The sequence below is a fragment of the Symphodus melops genome, assembly GCF_947650265.1.
Source record: "Symphodus melops genome assembly, chromosome: 12".
Classification (NCBI taxonomy): domain Eukaryota; kingdom Metazoa; phylum Chordata; class Actinopteri; order Labriformes; family Labridae; genus Symphodus; species Symphodus melops.
Window position 1 is genome coordinate 13,974,446 of NC_136702.1, and position 24,532 is coordinate 13,998,977.

The window sequence follows — 24,532 nt, forward strand, 5'->3', positions numbered from 1 at the left end:
ATGATGTGCTGCATACAAGGACAAGGAGAAACACACGTGACTAGATCATGGACTCGCATGAAGCTGTTCTGATCACTCAAAGCGTTTTTTCTCGAATTCTGATTCACAGCACATTTATAAACCGTTCTTATCACACACACTCACACACTGTTGTCAGTGCAGCACAGCCATTTGGGACTCACTGTTTTTGCCCAAGGACACTTCAAATGTGGCTGCAGAGGCCAGGGGGTTTGAACCCCCAACCCTTTTGGTTGGAAGAGGACTGACTCTACCACTGAGGCACAGGACAAGTTGTTCATGCACAGGTTGTGTGGTTTTTGCCTCACACTTGTTGCACCTGCGTGAGATTGCAATCCACAACACTTCTAACTTGGAACACAGAGACGCAGAATGATGGAAGCAAGTCATGGAAGTCCACAGATCGACTTTAATTATAGGATTAGAAAACTTGCTGAAACTTTTCGGTTCAGATTCTCACTGCCTCGTGACTGTTGAGCCATAGTTGATTCATTTTGTCATGAGTAGTGTTTTCTAATTACACCTACGTCATGGTGATGAAAGTGAGCAGCCATAAGAGGGGCATAGCCAGCGCTGGTCTCTTCCTTCAGATTGTCAAAAAGAACTTCCCCCCCGAGCGAACGGAGCCTCACCTGGAGCGAGGAGAGAGAGAGTGAGCGAGCGAGCAGACAGTGACATTCTGTGCCTCACTTGTGTTTTATTTCACTCTCCCAGCTGTGCAGCTCTCTGTCGATGAAAGTGTTGAATCTGTGCACAAAGCTTTGGAACATGTGCAGTTACGATAAGCACGAGTGAAATCCTACAACCCTCTCATGATTGTAGTTAATTGTAGGACTATTGATAGGAACAAACCGCCATACACTTCCTCTCACAGATCATTGACCCGTCTTTGAAGATGTTGATAGCGTTGGAGAGGAAAAGCCTGCCGAATGGTCTGACAAAGGAAAACCCCTTTACGAAATACCAGCTGTAATGTTGTGTAAAAAGTAGTCTCCGTCAGTGTTTCCCACAGTGACACAGTGCTTACACACACACACACACACACACACACACACACACACACACACACACACACACACACACACACACACACACACACACACACACACACACACACACACACACACACACACACACACACACACACACACACACACACACACACACACTGTGCTGCTCTTTCTTAATACACACAGCAGCCTGCCCCGTCCTGCTTCTTTCCTTGCGTATCAAACTTTTTTTAATATGGAAACATACAAATGTTTAATTTCTTTCTTTTTTCTTGTTGAAGATGAATATTTAAGGTTACGAGGTTTCAGGGCCATAAAAAAATGAAATGTTGGATAGTTTCCGTGTTATGTGTCATCTTAAAGTCTGAGATCATTTGACAGATTAAAAGACTAAAGTGAGATTAAAGTGAGCAAAATAAAAAAGGATGAATTACTGTCAGAGAAAATATGCTCCTTCAGTCCTCTGCCAGATGTTCATCTTGGATGAGTGTGTGTGTGTGTGTGTGTGTGTGTGTGTGTGTGTGTGTGGGTGTGGTTTTTAGGGGTGTAAAGATTAATCGTGAGGCAGTTAGAAATCGATTCAAAGGTGTCATGGTTCACTTTGTTGGAACAAGCAGGCGTTGTCATGGCAGCCCTGCTTGCCCCAACGAGTGCAACAGCCAAAAGAGATTAGAAGGTGCTTTGGTGAGAAAAAAAATGAAAGGAGTCTTTTTCAGTCTCATCTCATAATGTGTCTTCAGCCTCATTTTGTGAAAAAAAAAGAAAAAAAAAAAGAAAATCGTGAGCGTATCGTGAGTTACACACATCCCGAGTCATTTTTGGAAGACTATCCTCGTAATTGGACAACTTCATTTCTGTTTTACAGCATGATTATATCTATTTTTAATAATTTTTTTAATCATAAAAGGGTTTAAAACTAAAAAAAAAAAGAAACTTGTGAAAGAATAAAAGATAAAATAAAGACCCAGTAAAAAGCGAAACAAGAGAAAGCTCAGGTGGAGAGGAATATGAACAATGTGCTCCACGTTTTAATGAGACCGTTTCCACCACAAGACATGTCGCCGATAATTGTGAGAAGTGATACTGACCTATTTAAAGACAAGTCAGAGCGCATGGTTTTTTTTTTGGGTTTTTTTGGGGGGGGGGGGGGGGGGGGGGGTTATTGTTTTTCATAACAGTCATCCTCTGCTGCAAGTACCAAACAGCTCCAAAAAGTCGTGCCCAGAACATCAACATGTCTTCAAGCTCGGTTTCCAGGGTGACGCTGCATTTTTCATTCAGCTCACGAGCTTTAAAACTTTGAAGGAAACTCTGCTTTGTTCAGTCTCTGTGTACGCTGAGAAGTCAATGTCAGGGTGTCCTTGGATTGCTGCATCAGAACCTCGATGAAACTTGAGCCCTTCATATAATGGGACAAACAGACTGAGTACATGAAGACATGCCCGAGCTGACCCTGTTATTGTCTTATCCCACAGGAGGATGTGTCCACTTTTTTTGAAGATAATTCATGAAGCGAGAATATTGATGGTGGAGTGGATCCCTCTTTGCTGATGGAGCTGCTGCATATTTCAGCTTAGAGGAGCAGCAGAGTACTTGTGTGAAGAGCGAGCGTTGTTTGAGCCGCTAACCTTTTGAATGAAAATGATGACTTTTGGAACGTTTGATGTTTGTGTTTGACAATTTACTTGGATGTTTAAAACAAAAAACTTTTTTAGGGTGAAAAAATCGAAAAAGAAACACGACAATGTCGAGTTTAATAGAAGAGCATGGGACTGGTGTGATGCAGAAGAAAGAAATCAATATCGGCGCGCTGCCTTTTGTGTAAATGCACAAAAATTCTATCCAGAAAAAAAATAGCCATAGTTACAATTTTCCACATAAACCAATGCGCAGGATATGAATGCTTTAAGAGCATATAATAAGTTTTACTTTTCAGACATAGACACAACAGTCCCCCCCTTAATTTCAAGGACATTATTTTAGTGTCCATTCTGCTTTATAGACTTTTTTTTTTTTTCAGGGCAAGACAATTTGTAATTCAAATTTTTTAATTCAATTTTCTGTTTCCTAATCAGTGCCAATCTAACGCGAAACATTTCTTCTAATCTGTAATGAAAGCTAATGCCAGTGACAGAAGCGACCTTTAATCATTTAATCAATGACTTAATGACTTTAGAACGTGTCATTACATCAGGTTTACACATTTTGACGTGTGGCTTCAATGAATTGAACTCAAAAAGGGATTATCTTCGTCCTCTGCTGCAACTGAAGATAATGTCTGTGGAGGCAAAATTTGAAACGTATCCCTGAATAGTCAGTCATATTGTTGTTGTGAGTACATAAACCAGGAAGTATATCTATTAGTTTTACCCTGAGAAATGTGCAATAAGTCACTTCAGGGATCCAAAATGGCCGCCTTCCTGCCTGGGGTCAACGACAACGCCTGAGTGACTTCAGTCGTCTGTCACAGCAGGGGGCTCAAGCCTCCATGATGGAAATGCTGACTCAGCCTAACTTTCAGTCAACCTAACGACTAGCTTAGAGCCGAGGCGGGGTTTAAGCAGTTACGTTTTGCCCACCTGTCAATCATGTCAGCTCTGCGCCTTACTGGATAAAATGAAAAATTAGTCTTTTAAAAAATTCACCCCCGTACAGCGTGTTCCAGTGATGAAGATAACTTTGCTCAAGGCTGGAAAACGTTGTTTTTTTGTGTTTTTTTTGCCTGTTGTCTGTATGTGACTTCTGGTGTTCCTGGAGACTCGACGAACTCCAGGATTATTCTCTACACTGGTTTCATTTTCAAGAGCGGGTGTTGCCGCTTGGTGCCAGCCCAAGACTTGGCAGCAGGGCGCACATGGCCCCCATAAGTGGTTTTTTTTTTACGCCGACCCGAACCTTTACGAATTCTCATCATGCCATTTGGTAAAAAAGCAAACTGTAATGTATAATTTTTAATGCATGAGCTCTTATACATATGCATTCATTCTGCAAAAAGGAATTCTAACTCATGAACAAACCTGAGGCACGTCAGGGAACGACTCTCCATCTGTTTATGTTTTTTCGCAGAAAAATCCACAGAAAACATTTTGCATCTAAATCCATCAGCATGTTCTCCCCTGTCTGAATAATAACGAGCTGGCAGCCTGGAGCTATCGGCACTCCCTGATCATACAGTTATAGATAGCAGAACATTAATCCCAGGGCCTGGCATTCTATTTATTTTCTGACAACAAGCATGCACAGTACATGTAGTAACACACATAACCTGTCTCAACTTTAATGAGACGCTTCTCATTCTCAGTCTCTCTCCAGGCGAAATGAAGCACGGCTTAAAAAAAAAAAAAAAGATCATCAAACAAATCGGATTTGAAGGCCAAAAGGCTGGGACTCTGGAGGTTCTTTGTTTCGTCACTTCGTCGAGCTGTTCCTTATGTTCCAAAATCTGTCATTTAATTACATTCCCACTCTCATGACATGGCTCTCAAAGCTAGACCCATATCCTGCTAGATTTTTTTAAATATAGTTTGAGCGGATTTTTGCTTTTATTTGATAGCACAGTTTTAGAGAAGTGAGAGAGAGAGAGAGGGTTATGACATGCACCAAATAGTATCAGGACGAAGAGTCCATCCTGTTACAAGTGAGACGAAGACTATAACCTATATGTACATGGAGCATCTTCTCTACCCACCGAGCGATATTGACGCGTTGCTGTCAATATAAATGACAGCAGGTTTAAAGTTGATGCGTATGTCAACTGATCTGATCCATTGTATTGTTTGCGTTGGGAATTGAAGGCATGCTGGAGGACATGGTAATTGATCCTTGCGACATTGAAGATGGAACATCAAGAGGAGAGCCAGAGTCAGAACGTGTAGCTTAGCTTAGCATAAAGACTGGTGGCAGGCGGAAAACTGTTTAAAAATGAACCAAATTCTATCTACGTAGCACATTTTTAAATTCAGGTGTGTTACATCGCAGACCTGATGAAGTTAATATGACCTCCTTTTTAGAGGAGTTTTCAGGCTGCTGTTCCCCCATGCAGCTTAAATCTTTTTGACTTGTTTTTCAGTTGAATATTCTGTTCTTGTTCTCCCCCTTTATGTTGCCACAGACCTTAGAACTTTTTTTTTTGTACAGCCAAACATTTTTCCTTTCAATAATTATGAAACAAAGTGTACTTTTTTTTTTAACATGTTGCCATGCATGCATGAATTCTCTCTGAGCTATAGGACCTTTGCAACCATCATGTCTAAATCTAAAACCTATACTGATTCCCAGGCATCCTGCACTGTGAATGAAGATGCAGCTCAGAAGTACTTAGTGGGGCTTCTCTCAGCCCAGCAGTTAGGTCTCGCCACATGTTCAGGGGCCACGATCCTCTCAGCAGATACATGTAGCCGGGGTTCCAGTCTGACCTGTGGCTCCTTTCCCACGTCATTCCCCGCTCTCTCTCACTCCATTTCCTACATCATCCATTGTCCTATCAAATAAAGGCTTAAAATGCCCCTAAAAAACAAACACACTTTTTACATTGATTGATAAATGGCTGTTTGACGAGATAATGTTTCCAAGCCTTAAATCTCAAGTTGTTCAGGGGGAAATCAATCAGATAGAATGAATGATTATGTTTCTCGTGTCTCCAGCTCTTTATTACTCACTCAAACATAAGATTAACATTTGACTTATTGCAGGTGGCTTTATATGCAGTGTTTATTCTCATTCTCCTACTCTGTCACTATCCACTTGTTCAGCTGTAACAAGATTATTTCACTAATTTAATTGGGACACATTTTTCCAAAAATATTTTGTAGGCAAATTGATACCGGAGGGCATATTTTTAATCAGTGGCTATTTAACGGAGAGCTTTTACCCAAAGCAGTTTGTGCAGAAATGTGTTTGGAATGATATGCAGTGTTCAAAGTGACTCGTGGTCCATAAGCAGAGAAGCCTGTTGAGGAGAAACCATCTGACTGAGGGCTGGGAATCTTTGGGTGTCCTTTTCGATTCAAACGATTCTGCATTCATGATTCCAAGTCTATTATTGAATAAACACAAACTTCAGGATCTATTCCGCTTATCTCTGAGACGTGTTAGAAATTTTCAATCTTTTTGAAGTCTCAGAGGATAACAATCTAGATTTCTCAGTCCCCCCCCCCCCCCACGCCCATCTGACACGCCTTGAAATCTCACTTTTCATTCTCTTTTGGTTTTTGTTTTGCACTTTAGGGATGCAACAATAAATTCAGCTTGTTTTGGTCCCAGGTTTGGAGTGACGTGTTGACACGCTGCAGGAAAAGGAAGACATTTCAGTTTTCACGTATTTTATTTTCCCCCTGACTTTCACACAGATTTTTCATTGTGTTTGGTCTCTTTGTTTCAAACGCTGCTTCGTCTTTTTCGTCCTCTTCTTTTTTTAACAGGCGAGACGTCTTCCTTCATCGTAATACTCGTAAAACCCGACGCGTCCCCACGCCACTGATTTAGAAGATGGCGGCGCTTCCTGATTCCGCCGCCTCTTCTCACTGCTCGCCGTGTGAAAGTAACGTGCTGTCCGCTTCCCCAAACTTTAGCACGAAGCGATTGGATGCTTAGTCGCGGCAATGACTTTTTCCTCACCCCAGCACATGGACTCACGGGCACACGCAAACAGCCAATTTGGAGAGGAACACTACGCATTCTATGGAGAGCTGTTGCATCCCCAGTGCGTTTCTGTGTGACCCCGGTGAGTCTGAGCTGCATCCTTAGCCTCAGTGCATCAAGGTAAATGATGCTGTGCCCTTGAAAAGGCCTCTGTGTTAATCCAAGATTAGTGTGTCTGTGTGTATGTGTGTGTGTGCGCAGACTGAAAAATGAGAGTGGACTATTTGTGTGAATGAGTTTGCGTTGTGAACTATTGTTCCGTTGATTGACCCGTCCCTTTATCAATTAATGGTCTTTGCTAAATCGCAGGCAGGAAGCGTATAGCTCGGTGCCCCGTGTTTGTGGCCACCGAACGGTCCGTAGTTTCACACCAAAAGTGACCGTTGCCTCTCTGTCTCCCTTCCGTTCCTTTACCTGGATGAAATCATCACGAGGCGGCAGGAAAAGCAGCAGCGCAATCACGCCGAATTAAACAGCAGAAAGGGACGACTCATGGAGGCGGTCCAGGATGACCTTTGAAAAACCTCGATCTGAACCTCTGAAGATTCTGCTCGAGTTTGATTTATTGAAGGTTGGAAGTGAAATGAACAAAGTTATTGATTGTATGTCCAAACCTTTTATAAAGGAGACCCCCAAGAACTGTTAAGACATCGTGATCTCCCTTCCATGTAAAGATGATTTCTCTGAAGATTGGTGCCGTGTTTCCTGAGGTAATGAAGAGAATCACTGAAGCTCCTCTCCTTGGCCTTTAGAGAATTCAAATAGCTCCTTTAATGGCTCCCACTTCAATACTTCCTGTTACTTTCTCTTAGTTAGTGATCTTCTTACACTGTAAGCAATAAAGACTCCTCTCCCACGGACAAGCTCTTTGGTCCTCTTTTTGCCTGCGTGTCTTTTTTCCCTTCGACACACCAAGCCGATCGTCGGCGGCGAGCGGTCGTCGCTCTAGTTTTTGCGGTGTGTCTGGCTCTGTCGCGGTGAGAAGAATCTCTTTGAGGTTTCTCGTATCTGTGGACGCAGGTTTTGGAACGGCCCTTGAGCCTGCCGCTGCTTTCAACCATAAGTGCGGTTTCTACTGATTTGTCACCTGCAGCCTCTTCTGTTCGACTTGTAGGCCACGTCTAATACGAGTGATGCATGACAGCGGCGTGAATATGGTCTTCTCGTATCTCGTAACAACCGGACTGCGGTGTGCAACTTTTTGGCCAAGATGTGCCTGGGCCTTTATATTTTCACCTTTTATTTCGTTTTTTTTTTTTTTTTTGAACCTCGGACAGGCTGGGTTTTATTTATGTGTAGACATTTCCTCCGAACTGAAGGCCTGTGTGTGTGAGTCAGAGTGGAGGACTGTGTCTTCCATGAGCTCAGTTGAACCTTGACAGTGTCGTGCAGTGCATCTAGTGCAAGTGCTGTTTCCGTAACACCAACCTGTGTGAAATTAAACCATTTTCAAACTTGAAACTTATTAACCCTGCACTTTATCTTTCTTTACTAACTGAGTGGAACTCCTTCTCGTCCCCTCAGCTGATAATTGGTCTCTTATTTCTTGTTCCTGCTCTTCTGAGTTCACATCGCTGTGGGCGACTGGACAAGCTCCAGAATGACACAGTGAGAAGTAAAGCTCCTTCTCCTGGATTGCACGAGTCTGAATGTTATTTATCAGCAGGCGTACTTTTTTTTTTTTCCCCACATCTTATACATAATTGAAGGCATGATGAAAGATATTTTGTAAGTATGCTACGGTCTTTGAAAGCATATTCTCGAGCGCTCCCTGAAGGGCTCAATAGTTTGAGGAACTCTTCACATATATTCAGAACTCTTCTTGGAAATGTGTTTTTTAGAGAGATGAAAGGAAATCAGTGATATTTTATTCGAAGCCTCCAAGGCGTCGTCAGCCATTGTCTAAATCTGTGTGTTTGTCCTTCTCTTTCAGGTGGGAGGAATGAGCAGGAGGGTCTGGCAGCCGTCGAGAAGATCTGTGAAGAGTACAAAGAGGCCAAAGGTAGCTTTAGCAAACATGTCGGAGAACACGCAAATGACACGCAAACACGTGCGTGTGTGTACTTGTTTTTTGTTTGCCAGTGTTGGAAGGTAAAGGGCAGAGCGGAAGCAGCGCGTCCCGCAGGCTTGTTTCTACAGTCTTTACTCGACAAACGCACATAATTGCACACTCGCAGGTAACACACACACACACACACACACAGACACACACACACACACACAGACACGCAGCGCTTTAATGCTGGCCGTACAATGTCAGGGGTGTCGATGCACTGTAAGGAAGGAGGAGGTGAGAGGAAAGGCTATAGGAGCAGAGGGGAGGAGAAGAACATGACAAATGGGCGAATATAAAAGGGGAGAAGAACGACGAGAGGGAGGTGGTGATGGAGATGGGGGGGGGGGGGGGCGGGGGGAGACAAATGATAACAGCCCAGAGATTTATTACTTCATTGACTAAAGCTTACAGTGTTCTCTGTAACTCCTATGTTGAGTAATTGATTCGGCTGACCTTCACAGAACCATAAATTCAACAATCGCCTCCCGACCAGGAGACCCCATAACTTATTCTTAACTGCAGAAAACAGCCTTGAGTCCGAACAAGGACTGCTAGTTGGCGGATGTGTTCGTGGTCATTCGGAGATTTGAGATTTTCATTTTTTAATCAACAAGACAATCTGAAACGTGTGCTCTCTTCACTTTTTATCGCGTATGACAACGACTACAGTTAAAGTAGAAAAACCTTCGGTTGTCAGGGTCTGCAAAAGTGCCATCTGGCTCGGCCAATCACTGAAGCTCTGTCTGTCAGGTGGACAGAGTGACGTTCTTGGTCGCCCACCTTTGTAACCGTCACCGTCTCTCACTCGGCATTGTGGACTGTATTTCTTCCACCTGCTGTACAACGCACGCAGGAGGCCGCTGCTGTGAGATACTTTCCTCAGGTTTCAGAGAACTAGGGTTACCCTGGGGACTAAACTAATCTCCTTCAAACCTCACGATTGAAGATATAGCCTATTTCATCCAAAGTCCACAAACCCTCCCCAAGGACACGCACGTAATTTAGAAGAACAAGCACGAAGGACAGAGTGCACCACTGATGGCTCTGTCACATCCAGACAGTAAAACCAAATAAATGTGTGTGTGTGTGTGCGTGGGGGGGGGGGGGGGGGTCGTCTAACTGGCAGCAGTGCATATATCATTCACTGAAATGCCCTTAAACAGGGTCCATGAGGTGGCCATCGCTCCAGTGAAATGAGCCCATATTTCTTCCACTATCCAGTGGACAGGACTCACCATCTGTGACAAAGGACACAGAAAGCTGTCTGCTTCCTCTAAACCCCTCCCTTAGTCCTGTCCAAATAGATGCGCGAAGCTCGAATGGGACCGAGTATATTTAGCTGCCTCCCGATCTCCTTAACAAAGTCCGGGGGGGTTGGAAAAAAAAAAACAAGCAGCTCCACTGTGGGGCAGCTATCAGACAGCTCACTGACCTTGGGAACAAAAACAGGGTTAGGGCACAACACCAGATGAGCATGAACACACAGACGAGGCTTGTAGCTCACTTATCTGTTCGGCTGAGGTCAGAGCTTGTAACGTACGGCTAAAAGAGCAAAACACTCGAGGCGCGGATGAAAAATCAGAGCGCGCGCCTGTGACACTAAGTGTCTGGCAATTAAAGCAACAGCGCTCGGTTGTGTCTGAGACGCACTAGTTCCGCCTTCTGGTGCGACTTTTAAAACTTTCAGAAATGGGGGGGGGAAAAAAGCTGCTGCTGCTCCGTCACTCTGATCAGTACAGGAGCTGTGAGGCTAACACAAGCTGCATGGATATGCCAGCGCGTCCATCCCCCCAGAGGTGCGTCATCGTTTCTTAGTGAAAAGAAAGGAAGACGATTTTTCACACGACGTGAAGAGATCTACAGACCGTTGGACGAATCTCTCCGACACCAGGTGAAACGGGCAGAATGTCCACGCTCGCCCTTGTGACAGAACAAGCTTTCAAATGAGACGCAGGCGAGACCCAAATACTCTGTAACCCGTGTGGGGAAAGAAAGCGCTCACGACTCGATGACACAGAACACTGACCCTATGGAAAAGAAGGAATACGTTTTTTTATCTTCAGGTTCAATTTGATTTAAATAATTGCAGAACTAAAACCAATACAAAAAAACTGAACTTTTTTTTATATGTTGCTTGGAATTTTAGTAGCTGATAGTTTCCAGATCACCCTAACCCAGCTTTTAATGGCTTAAAATGCAAAAACAATAGCTTCGTTTTTAAATCACTTGACATTAGCACCAATTAAGATAACAAGAGGTTATGCATCAGCTTCATTAGAAAATGTGACAAAGAGGAATGCATCCAAGTTTAATGCCAGCAGCAGTTTTTATGTTCTCCACAAATCTCTCAAAAATCAGCCAACTGCTCCCTGGTTGCTTGTTCTTCCACCTTCATTTATTAATTTTACCCAAGACACGACTTAAACAAATCTAAAGAAGAATTTACAAGTTCTCTCTTTCGCGTTCATACTTAAAAACAAACATGTTTTTATTGCTTGTCCAAGCCTCGCTTTTTTTTTTTTTTTTTTTTTTAAATACCGTATTTCTCCTCTCCTAAATATTTCATGGCCTTGTCTCGTCATTGAAATGACAAACAGAGAGAACGAACGTGTAGTCTGGAGGAGGAACCGTTCATTCATGCAATCCTCAAGTTTTTGCTTTGTTGGCTCTGGTTGTTGTTGTTTTTTTTTGTGGTTGATTAATTACTTAGTCACTCCAAAAGATATCATCAGCATATCCCCTTTTAAATGACGAGATCCCACTGAGTGAATTGAATGTACTGTTTAATTAAAAGACGTGTCTGAGAGGTCACACTCCGCTGAGTAAACTACTTATTATCAGATAATAAACCTGCTCTAAGCGTATGTGTTAGTACTCCATTCATTCTCAGTGGCTGTGCTGACCACAGGTCATGTATGATGCTGAATGAAGCACTGTTTGATGGGAAAGAAAGTCTCAGTTGGTCTTTCATAGCTTTGCAGCAGAGAGCCGTGGTGGCTGCTCCCTGCTTGTGTGTAAGTGGCTGTCAGGTACAGAGACAGCGGCCGTGTAGCTGGTGTCATTGAAGTCGATTTCCCTGGACGAGGCCGTGGTGGAATTGATTACTTCTTTTGTAATTGGCAGGCGCTGAGGCATAGGGGACAAGGGGGGTGTCTGTAGCCAGATGCTTGTGCACTGAATGACAATGTGTTGATGTGTGTGTGTGTGTGTGTGTGTGTTCCGATTTGTTTGAATAAGACGGTAATGGATTCTCATTAGTATGTGAGGCAGGAGCTTTAAACATCTCTGTCTAACGCCCTTTGGCATCCTTCCTGGTGTTTGCACATTGTCTGTTATAAGAAACAGGAAACAGCTTATAATAGACACGCGGGCTGCAGGGCATCATTTTTAAACTGGGGACCAGTGGACATTTTTAGAGCTTCTTTGGTTTTAAAGGTTTCATCGTTAATTGTTTTGTTAGATAGGGTTAGGGTCAGGGTTAGGAAGAGTATTTGCGTCATTTGAATGGTGATAAAAACTTTCTTTGTACTCTGTTGGTTTGCAACAACTGTAAAACTGTGTCACAGGACAAGTAGCATTTGTTTCCCGGAGTCCATCAAATATTAAATAGTAGAAATCATGTCAGACACTTATCAATAAGTCTGACACTGAAATAGACCTACTCATTGAGCTTATAGCTGTCTGCTGACGTGTCGTCACGTGACTAAAAATAGTCGAAATAATCAACATGGGCAAGATGACCAGATCGGCTCGGGCTAACAGATCGGCGTTCTGCGCCTGCTAGTGACGTCACACAAAATTTGAGTTTATACAGTTTTTTGGGTCTTTGAGTTATACTATACTACAACTATAATATAATTAATTCAACACCTAGACGGCATTAAAAAACAGTACAAGGCTGTTTTCATGATTTTCATCCTTAGTCAAGGAACTACCCATCCCACAATCCTTTGCGAATTATATCGTGTTTTTTTTTTTTTTTTTTGAAAGTAACTTTTGTTTTTAAACTGTGTATACTGTTTACACGAGTGTTGTACTATCTTGTCCTGTAAAATATAAACTACATTTACAGCAGTATGACAAGTTTATTAGCGCATTTTGTGTTAGCTAACTAACTAGCCTGCTAGCAAGACTTCTCTGTTCGAGTCAAGGTTCGCAAACATACGGCACAGAGGGGTGGGAAATATTACCACGGTAACAGCAACCTCAACCAATCAGAAACACTCTGTGATCGTGGGTAGTGTAAATTTGTGTGACGTCACGAGCAGGCGCAGGACCCCGAGTCGATCTGGTACCTACACCGGTTTGAGGTTCTTTTCCCAGCCCTGTGTTTAACCTCCAGCAATTTGATCAAGCAAACATTTGCTAATTGATCGAAGTGTAAAATGACACGAAACACTATTGTGACACACTGTGAGGTCCTCAAAGCTGAGTCGGTAACTCTTCCAAAAGACAGTCAAAAAAGTCTGCAGCCCGACCCGTCTCAACTCTCCCAGTCACCCGTTCTCCTTCCATGTTGGTGTCAGGTCGGCTGGCAGAGGGCCAAACTACGAGTGGTAAAGTGGGAGGATGGCATGAAAAAAGAACATCCATGATAATAGTATGAAGTGAAAGAAATCTTCATACAAATCACCCACTGCATGTATGTGGGGATTTCCCCTTAGGGTTTTTAATAATAATACATTTATTCTAGAATAAAATACCTGTTGCAATGGGATTTATATTCAATACTTTGTAGATCTAGATTACAGTAGACATTTTTTTGTGTGTGTTTGTAAACATGAACGGGGATTTTTGGGTCCATTTGGTGTCACCCTTGATGTACTTGAGGCGCCTTGCCTCGAAATCCTCACATGTAATCGTGAAGAAAAATGCAAATGACTTCAGACTTCAAGTGGGTGTGAGTTAATGAGGCTTAAAACATTGTGCAAGTATGCAAATGGAGGGGTATTTCTGTTGTTTAGCCACAGGCAGAAAGTTCGGTCCACTAACTTTAGTCATGGTGTATTTGAAAGTTACACTTCTTAGCCTCAAACCAAAGGCCCAGATTAACAGCGTGAATCAGGGCAACCTGTGCGCGTGTGTGTTGGTGTAGGTGGAGGTCTTTGTCAGCTTAACGCACACAGTGTGTGTCTGATTTCGGATATCCAGCTGATCTCTTCTGCTGTTGTGTTATTGACGCTCTCTCACACCAAACCGTCAACATTTAGAGTAACATTTATAAAAGAGTATTCATAGACGTTATTGCACGTTCCTATATGTGCTTTTTTTCCACCATTGCAAAACGCAGCTCCTGATACGAGGGCCCTGACTGTCAAAGCACACGCAGAAGCCAAATCCAAGCATGAAGCATTGTGCCATGCTTTTCATCAGGACACAGTAAACTGCAGGTTGTCCTTCATGTTCAGGGTTTTGGTTTAACAGGTAACGTACAGAGATTAAACTGTTTTTATCGTGTGGGTTTTTTTTTTTTAATTAGTATTATTAGAGTTGACACTTGATCCGGCAGGGATCAGATGACGCAGTCGTCACAAACGCTTGTTGCTTCATGTGACCTCACGAAGGAAAGGACATCTGTCGTCTGTTTGTTCTCTCCATGCACCTGAGGTTGGAGGGAATGAGACTCAGGTGTCTTTAATTAACTTAAGATACAAGGATGCGCCCCCTTTTCCTCTGCGTTCTCTTCCTCCCATTCCCGTCTCTCATCTGCCTTTTTCTCTTTCTTCTCTTCCTCTCCCTCTAACACCCTGTTCTTCTTCCTCTCCATTGTTGTGAACACCAACAAGCAAACCTGACTCCTGTTTATTGTTCTGGAAGCTGTGATTTCCGCGGGATCTGATTGGATGCACGTCTTGCGTTCACATGTGCACTCTGAGTTCAGGTGATTGCTAATTGAATTGTGCAGTTTCAGGTGGAAGTGTTCAGCAATTAGCGCACACACACAGGCTATTAGCTTTGAATGATGGGACTAATTGGTGTTTGGTAAGGTAACCCGTGGAGTGTTTTTCCTGTAAGAAAAAAAAAAAGGTTTAAAATGTGGAACAGCTGACGTTCTCCTTGTGTCAAATGTCTACTTTTTTTCTTTTTTTTTAATTAAAGTGAGCATGCAGCTGTTCCAAACTATGATTGTAAATCTTCTCTCCATATTTACATATATAGTGTTTGTAAGACAGCTTCACAGTAGACCTTTACACAGTTTCACATTCCAGCCGTGTGACTTTTGACTCAGGAGAGTATCATCTCTTTAATACTGTAAGCTGAGGTTGACTGGGTCACCAACTTGAATCCTCTCTCCCACATCAGGTGGAAAAAATTTATAAAAAAAAAAACACTGGCACCATGCCCAGACGTAATATTCTTGGATATCACTGAGTTGTTTATCAGACAGCTCCAAGGGAAACTATTTATACAGTGCTTTCCTTTCACCCTTTAGAGGTGGTTTTAGAGGGGACAATCCATTCCATCCTTTTGTGTTCTCACTCTTTATTTAGACGGAGGGGGGAGGGTGAAAGCAGGATGTCATCCAAAGACAGGAGGCTTAAAAAAAAAGCGAGATGACTTCTTGACTTCACGTTCTCGTGTTTCCATCGGTTTCGTCACTTTACGTTCGACAACGCTCCAGTCTCAGATTTGAAGAAGTTGACCGTAAAAGGATGTGAGGATGCATCCGAGATGTTTCTTTTGCAAGCAAGTGAGACGTTTGATGTGTTCACAGAGAATCCAGTTTAATTACGTCTACTGCAGTGTCCCGCAGGACGCGCGCTAACGCCAGGTGAGAAGGAAGGCATTTATAGTAAAGGAGGCAGTCGGCCTCCATCAACAGTTTTTTTTTTTTAAAGTTATTGCTCCTTTTTAACGTGAAAACATTTTCTGCCAAAGTCTCAAAATAGAGCAAAGGAAGATGCCACAGCATGAAGGCCACAAAGTGAACTCTCGCTCTACGAGATGTGACTTTGAGCCACGGGCATTAACCGACTTACATATTAATCACCTGCTGTCCTCACAGACTGTGCTTTCGCTTGTTATGATATTCCAGGGCAATCTGTGTGGCAGAGTATGTCAAAGTGAGATCTTTTTTTTTTTTCCATGGATGTTCACTGTTGCATGCTTAAGTCTTGCTGGGAGGAGAACTTCAAAGTGCACTTTTTCCTCCTCTATTATCACAACTGTTCTCGGCAGAGGAGCTTTAATAAAACACAAGAGGACACACTTCAAAAAAAAGAAAAAAAAAGACGCATAGCAGAGGTGTCCTTGACCTATGACACACTTGGGCACAAAAAGTTTATTCAAATCAGACCTTTTTTTTGGGGGGGGTTTCCTTTCATAACAGTAGGAGGATGTTTTCACGTATAAGCTGAATTCATCTCTTGAAGCCTGAAACAATAAGTTCTCCTTCAGTTACTTCTGTTGTTAGAGCTACGCAGGGTTGCAGTTGCTAACGCTGTCGCCTCAGTGAGGACGTTGCTTGTTTGAATCCCGGTCGGTCAGGCTCGTTCTCCCGTCCATCCCTGATAGTTGAACTCTTGTCCTTTTCCATAAAGAGGAACACACTGAGATGTGAAGATGGAGTTTTGTTTTTTTCGCAGAGGAGAGGAAAAGCTGAGAGGGAATTTGACAGTCTTTAATCTTTAAAGCGGAGTTAGAAATCGTCGCTCTTCCATCCTTTGACCTTTGCCCCCATTCAAGCCATCCAAAGTCATGAATGTGGAATGTGGTGCATTCAAGTGTCTTTGTTTGGAAGAAATACCAAAAAGCTATGTGGAAACGTTGTTTTGTTGTCAACAGTAAAGCAGTGATGCAGAACAATAACAGGAAAATGGCACCTTCACCTTTCAGTGACAATAGCCGACATTCAGACTCATTGTCGAGGTAAAGGTAGGCGATGCCTCCGTCTACTCACAGTGTCCCAGTTAACCATGCCAGTGTGACAGTGAGTCAGTCTGCACAGTAAGTGAACCTGAAAGTGAAGCAAGTAAATGTCACTCACTCACCAATCATTGTGTTACCGCTTTGGTGCTTTTTTTTTTAACAGCATGATGTAGGAGTAGCTCAAATCAATGATTAATTAGGATATAAGGCATTTCTTCCAGTCCATTCAGAGGCACCTTGTGTTCCTACTGTGCGAGAGGGAAACGTTTTCTAATCGCCAAGTTAAGTGGATTTTTACTGTCGGCGTCCTGTTTCTTTGAGAGGGACGAGCCCAAAAATGTCGGCTGTTAAACAGTCCTGACGCTAAAAAAAGAGGAATAACTGTAAAGCTTTATGTTACTGAACAGAATACATAAGATGTGGGGAAAAAAGAGGGTTTTAGACCATTTCAAAACGGCATTATGAAAAGAATGTCTGAAAGGAAAACTGCCCATTTATACATTTTCACTCAATCCGTGTCCACATTAGAATTAAAAATTGAAGTTTCTTTAATACGACACCTGTGATTGAAACGGCGTCATGATGCTACAGTTTCCTTTCGCAGACACTTTTGTTTAAAGTAACCTTCAGCTGAGAGTGACATCAACACCGACAAAGATCTAGAGAGGAGGAATCTAATCAGATGGCTTCCTACAGAAATGTCCACAGAAGTTCTTTTATTAAAGCCATTTGCACCTTAAACATAAAAATAAAAGACTCAAATCGACTTTTCAACCTTGGAAATATATATATATATATTTTTTTCACTGTAGTTCATGCTGCATTCAACTTAACATGCGACTGAAAATATCAGAGAGCTAAAATCATACATGGAGAATATGAGCGGACTCTCAGGTCTTAAACAGTATGCTTTCTCTAAACGCACAGCTCCTGTCGTTACTTTTGAATAACTCCTCCAGGACACAAAGAAAGTCAGCGCGTTTGGAAATTGAGCTGTGGATGTCAAGCTCTACAGAACATGGTGGGTCTTATTGAGGGCTGGCAGCAGCAGGCCAGTGACCGATCGATGACATTTCATTCTCAGTGGGCTTTCTTGATATGACCGACCTGTCTGAAAGGACTCGGCCCCGAGGGAGCTCACTCAAGAGGACGGAAGACGCATGCACACACACAAATGTCTTATGTCCAGCGCACACACATTTACTTACTGGTATCAAGGAATGCACACTCTGACAATTGTGGGTCTTAAACTTGCTTGTTTTTGCCTTTTCTGTTTCGCGAACACACACACACACACACACACACACACACACACACACACACACACACACACACTCATCAGGAGGTGAGTGGCAATGGCACAGAGATAACGCTGCTATCAGACCTCCATCTGGGATGGCTGCACTCTCATCTGTCATGGCGGCCGTTTTCCCTATCAGCTCCATCGAGCTTCCTCCATCTGCTGCTCTTTCAGTCCCCGTCCTGTCTTTGTCCGCCACATTGGACCCTCGACAGACTTTCTGGACTCACGGAGTGGGGGTGGGGAGTTTTTCTTGACATTGTGACTTTTTCTGTATTGTGTCTGTGCACCTTTTTTTTTTTTATGACAAGCTTTTCATCCAGCAATGACAGGGGAGGAAAGGGAATAAATTGGACTTGACTCCCAGTGTGTGGTGCATTTGAAGGTGCGTTTAAGACCGAGTCAACAATAAAGCAGTCATGTTTGAAAAGAACAGAAAAGAAACACCTTAACCCCTCATTGTTGCAAAAATAACTTTATACAATACATCTCTGTTGTATTCGGAATAGTTTGACTCTGCATACATTTTTGATAAGGAATGATGAGGAGTGATTGTTCTTGAGGCCAGGGCCGAATCAATTTTTTGGGCGTTCAACTTTAAGATAACAAATAGAAACGTTGCCAACCCAACGTGTGGTATTTTCACATTCTGAGAATTTGCTCTTTTTTTTTTTTTTTTTCCTTTAGAGGAATGTCAGGAAAGTAAATTAAAGTCTGCAATAGGCATGCAGTGGAGGATGTAGTGTGGAGGAGCAATTTAAAAGACTCTCTATAAGAGATGGGGTTTCAATTTGCTGCTAAAGATTAGAAGTGACTCTGCAGTCCTGTGGATTTGGAAGGTCATCCTCGGGAAAGGAGAGATGAACATCTTTACTTTTATTTATTGCAAAAGTAAACGAAGGAGAAGAGAGGAAGAGAACAAGGAGGACTGAAAACAAAGTCACAAAGCCTCAGAGCGGCTCATAAAATATTGGAAGGGTAAATAAGACGTTCTTGAAAGTGATTGGTCTGGTAAACTTCGCCATTAACCTCCTAAGTTTTTAGTAAGTCACCTGTTGCAGAATTGAAAAAAGGAATCATATTTCTTAAAGGAGCTCAAAAGGTGAAGTATCTTAAAGTGCTTGTCGTGGCCTCGTCTCTAAATCAACGGCAGAATGAGCGAGAGCAAACAACACTGAATTATCCTTCTAGTGTCTGCTTTATGACATCATCAACAAATATCCAAATATCCATTCCATGTATAAAGTAACGTCACATCCTTCGTGAAAGTCGGTGCCGATGAAACGCTGAAGGTTTTGCTAGCGCTTCTATTTCTGGGTGAGAGAATTACAGGTGCCGTATGTCCCAATTCGTATTCCTACGTCGATGTCCTCCAAGACAACAAGAAGATTGTCTGTCAAAGTTTTAAAGCGTACATATTCTTCAGGACCCGAAAGTCATTTCTTAGCAAACATAATTTCACACTGAAGCTCTCAAAGTTCCCGTCACGCTGTGATGATACCTGCTCCCAGCCATTCCTTTTTTTTTTTACCTGTGTCTTTTCATACATTAGCCTCTGATAGAACGCTGTGTTAAGCTTTTGATGGAGCTCGGGAAGAAGTATTAGATTTGATATAATGTGCTGGAGCAACAGAAGCGTAGAGCCCGTCTGTATTGTAGTGTAAGAATCCACCAAGCTCGCCAGAAGAGATGATTAATACACTCTTTGATGTCTTTCCGCCAAAACGGCTCGGAGAAATAATCCTTTTACAATGGCTGATGTGTGTGTGTGTGTGTGTGTGTGTGTGTGTGTGTGTGTGTGTGTGTGTGTGTGTGTGTGTGTGTGTGTTCATTACAGTGGAGTTCATAAAACTGGACCTGGCCTCTTTGCAGTCTGTCCATCAATTTGTCCAGCGCTTCAAGGAACAGAACCTGCAGCTTCACATTCTGGTCAATAATGGTGAGTGATGGATTTTTTTTTTTTTTTGTATTCAAGTACAAATCCTCCTGCGCAACAATGTAGATGCGGTACTGTTTAAAAAAAAAAAAAAAATTAAATAGTTTTCCATGGGCTCCAAAAGGCCGCTTCTTTAACTCCAATAATGTCATTTATCCCCTTGACGCCTATTGTCGCGAATTCGCACCAAACAGCTTCCGCTCCATATGCAGCCAAAATAGCGTCCGTCTTCCTCCACTGCCGGTTGATGCACTTTTAGTACATACCTAGGAACCTTTTGCAAGCATGAGTTGAGCATGTCATAGGACCAGTCGGAGACAGAACATCATCAGTTTGATGTGCTATGTGTGTGCTATCTATTTATGTGCTATTTTCAAATAAACTTTCTCAACTTAATTTAGCATCTACTTGAAAGCAGAAACACAAAAATGTTTTAATACTTGGGAACAAATTCAGGCATCAAGACGTTAACACCACAAATGGTAGCACAGTGTTTCTTTTTAGAATACGTTCTCCACATACGTCATTGAATGCGTCCGTGTTCGTGTTCGTTCAGGTTTGCAGGTTGATCTGTTATCATAAATAAGAAAAGCAGTAGTGGCCTACGAGATGATTACAGCGTTCACAGGTCAGTTGGCATCACTTGATTGAGCTTACAGAAATATAATGATAAGCCATGAAGTCAACGAAGACAAAAAAAAAAAAAACGTCAATAAAGCACCCAGTGAGACTTAAACATCATGTCTTACATTAATACTCTGTCTGGCTGCTGACACTGAAGCAGAATTAGCTTGTGAGAAGTTCATTAAGAGCACAACACATTAAATGCAGCGTTTGGAACTAAAGGAACACATGAACGAAATAGCAGAGGATGATAAGAGTGTTATCTGCCAAGTCTTGTCTTTAACCTCTTCTCTTTTTTTTTTTACTTCCTTGTTTTTGTGTGTGTGTGTGTGTGTGTGTGTGTGTGTGTGTGTAACAGCGGGTGTCATGCTGGTTCCGGAGAGCCGTACTAAGGAGGGATTCGAGCTGCACTTTGGTGTGAACTATCTTGGCCACTTCCTCTTAACTTGGCTCCTCCTCGACACGCTCAAAAAGTCTGGCAAATGTGGCCACTTCTCCCGTGTGGTCAACGTCTCCTCGTCTGCCCATCGCCTCGGCGAGATCAGACTAAATGACCTGAACAGCAGGTGGGCTCACACACACACAGTCACCACCATATGGCACGATGCATTATAAAGAAAGGACGTGTGAAGAACTTTAAATACATACCTAACAGGTTATTTATTGTATCCGAAATGGCCCTGTCTTTATACTTGAGAGAATCATTCGTGTCAGTGCTGTCATCGGTGTCCTGATCAGACAGAAACATACATTCATTATTAACTTGTTTTTTTCTCTGTGTTGCATATTTTCTTCTGTGGCTAAACACCACTGTAAGCTCTTTGAGCCATTTACCTGCACTTCCTGTGTCTCATTTGCTGTCTGCACTCGGGGGCAAACGTTGGCTCGAGCTCACTCAGCCTTACTCCAGCTAGAAGCTCAGCTGTCCAGAAGCATTAGCAGCCAAAATATCCTCATTGAGCTCTTACGAAATTCACAGGGCTTATTTTAAAAAATGTGCTTCGCCTCTCGTAACATGTGATGAAACAGTTCGTTCACTAAACTCCTTCTCTTAGCTGAAAATGTCTCGCCAATTAGTCCGTGTGTGAAGTATTGTTCATTTGCTGTGTGTCCTGTTGTAGAATGAAACTCAGACTCAGCCTAACATTGTTAACACTTTCACTGTCTTCTTGTTTCGTTGGGCAAGCGCAGCTTGTTGCATTATTCAACTTGTACATTGTAAACCAAACCAAGGAAGTCGACAACCGGAAACAGACACAGCTCTGCCTTTAAAGTTGGGCGCTACGAAGCGACGTTGTCTTCTGCGATCATTTCCACCTGTTGGACGTGAATTAATCCTCTCGAACACTTTCACTAGCCTATTATTTAATTCATGTCAGTGTATTCATCAACTTATTTGATTAAGAGTGTGTGACTGCTAGAAAGTGTAGCATATTAGCCTACCTACTTTTAACTGTATATTGCCATGGCAACAACAAGGAAACTCATTTTAGTTTAAGTACAAAGGATCCTCTTTTTAAGCTGACGTCCCGATGACGAGTATTCATTATACAACATGAAATATTGCAAATGAATAATACTTTGTACATGGACCAAATTAGACTGCAGGTTATTGATAGACCAACAAATCTATAAAGAAATGTTACCATTCATGTTGGCATTACTTTGAATTGAAATGTAGTTTGTATTAAATTCATTTAAGCTGCACGTGCAGATCTTGACTGAGCCAGAATGCTCTGCTGCCATTGTTGCCAAGGACAACCGTGACAAGTTTTAACCTGAGCATGAAGCACGACCAAAAGTTAGCAACGTATTAGACGTGTAAATATCACTTGATCACGTGTTAGCTCCCATCACACGTCACAGCGGTGAACATCGGGATCCCCGCGCGTTTGTTCAATTCTCAAGTTTCACTGACCTGGGTTTCATTGGGACGAGCTCAACTCATGTTTCATGAATAAGTATCAGAGGCTGCATTAATGATGAATACTAGAAGAATATAAATGACGTGATAACATAAGAGTCACAAACGTTGCCTGTTAGGATATAATAAGGCGTACTCGACTGAAAAGTCCTGGGCTGCTGATCCTTTTTTGTAAATAATTGGCACTGCGGCTCTCCACAGGCCGGCTTTCAGACGCTTCAGTGACACTGTGTCCTTATTTGCCAAATTTGCCCGTTAAGAATCTTGAGGTGTTGTTTCGTATCGACTCAAAGAAAGAACACGTCCTTGTTACTCTCCCAATAAAAAAAAGAAAGACTAATGGTGCCAACAGATAATCGAACAAACACAACTATAGAAAGTTTGCTGCGTCCATTCTTCGAAACGTGTTTGATTTAAACTGTTTAAATCATGTTTCCCATTAAAGGTCGAACTGCTTTCCTCCCTCACTGCCCGCCCTCTCTTTATCTCGCCCTTTCTCTCTCTCTCTCTCTCTCTCTCTCTCTTCAGCCGGTGTTATTCAGCCCATGCTGCTTATTGTAACAGTAAGCTGGCACAGCTGTTATTTAGTTCCCACCTCCACCAGCAGCTGGAGCGCGGCGGTTTCCCACTGAGTTCATGTGCTGTGGATCCAGGCGTCGTGGACACGGCTCTCTATCGCCACCTCTGGACGCCCCTGTGTTTGGCCCACAGAATTATTGCTCGCCTGCTGTACTGGGTAAAACACTCTCCTGACTTACATGAGCTTTACTCAGCAGACTGTGATCTGATTTCTCTAATCCTGCCTGAGATCAAAGACACATAAAGGATAGATGAACTCCATTCAATACTAGGTTTCATGTTTATTCGTTCTGTGCTGTAGGGAGGGAGCGAGTGAGTTCCTGTGGGATACATGACTTGTTATTCACTTGATCGATTTTCACTCTTTTTCTTTGGCTCGAACGCTGCCATCTGATCGATTACTTTATGGTTCCAGGACACCAACGCCTTGTTATTTTCCTTGATCCTCCAAATAGCAGTTAATTCTGCTGTCGTCCGTTGTTTCGTTTTGTTAGCTAAAGAGTGAAATGTTAAATCCCTTGAGGGTGAAATGAAGTAGCTAAGTGGATTTTCTCAAGGTCTCGGAGATTTACAAACTAATTTCTGTTGTAAGAAAACAACAGATCTACGCTCCAAATCCTTCGCTGTGATAAAGCTCTCAGGGAGCTGGAGTTCTCATTGTCTCGTGTCCCAACTCATTTAAGCCGACGTCTTCCTCAGTGTTTGGACTCCGTAAACACTCCAGAGGAGCTTGTGTGTGTGAAGTAAAACAGCCACTTTTTTTTGGGGGGGGGGGGGGGGGGCTGGGACTTCACCTGGAGTTTTGTAAGAACGCAGCAGGATAAGATCCGGAGAATTCAGCTTGAGCCAATGGGAGAGGGAGAGACGTTTATGCACTGTGACTGCTGCACGGTGTGTAGAGTTTGTTAGTTTGTTTTCGGCACTCTTTTCTTGATGGTGTGATTCCGCTGAACTAAACATAGCATTGATATTAATGCAAATATTCTCATACCAGCATCATGTAGCGTACTCTCTTGCTTTCATCGCGACTTCATGTCTTTTTTTCTTTTTTTTTCTTAAATCAGGTCTTTCCCTCCCTCTCCTGTCTGAGACGGATAGCCTCCCGCTGTGAGTTGCATTTGCGAACAGCCAGGTCAGGAGAATATCCGCAGCACTCCACCTGAAATGATCTCCATATTTTCAGGACTTTAAAATCTGTTTTTTTTTTTCTTCATTCCTTTCCTTAAAGCAGTGACGCAGATGAAGGTTGTGAAAACATTCCAAACTTTAATCAATTTAGCGGGTTTCAGACGATACAGTCTCCGATGGTTTTCCATTTGATCTCATCAAACATGGAGCTGCACATTATTGGACAAAAAATTTAATGACCCAATCCTCACAATTGGGGACTTCAAGTTAATCCTCTGACAAAGCAAACCCCCCCGTCTCCCGCTTTCACGAGGCTTGGTTGAGCTCCCACTGAGGACTCTCTAACACCAACATTGATAAAAAAAAAAATAATTAAAAAAGAGAGCAGGTGGAGCGATACGTTTCTCCAACACTTTACAAATGGACGTCTGTGTGGAAGCAGTTCCGA

The 24,532-nt window shown here is 42.6% G+C and overlaps 2 protein-coding genes across 3 annotated transcripts in view; one reads left to right on the forward strand and one right to left on the reverse strand.

The window, feature by feature from the left end:
• LOC306832794 (E3 ubiquitin-protein ligase SH3RF3-like) overlaps window positions 1–24,532 on the reverse strand; it is a 294,881-nt gene that overhangs the window by 52,430 nt on the left and 217,919 nt on the right. The window lies entirely within an intron of this gene.
• Window positions 1–24,532, forward strand: part of LOC306832804 (polyprenol dehydrogenase-like) — a 51,178-nt gene that overhangs the window by 17,621 nt on the left and 9,025 nt on the right. For both annotated transcript variants that reach the window (XM_079357787.1, XM_079357786.1), the window contains exons 3-6: window positions 8,602–8,670; window positions 19,731–19,832; window positions 20,812–21,019; window positions 22,906–23,113. In XM_079357787.1, coding sequence (XP_079213913.1) covers window positions 8,602–8,670; window positions 19,731–19,832; window positions 20,812–21,019; window positions 22,906–23,113 — 587 coding nt within the window. The remainder of the gene's footprint in view (window positions 1–8,601; window positions 8,671–19,730; window positions 19,833–20,811; window positions 21,020–22,905; window positions 23,114–24,532) is intronic.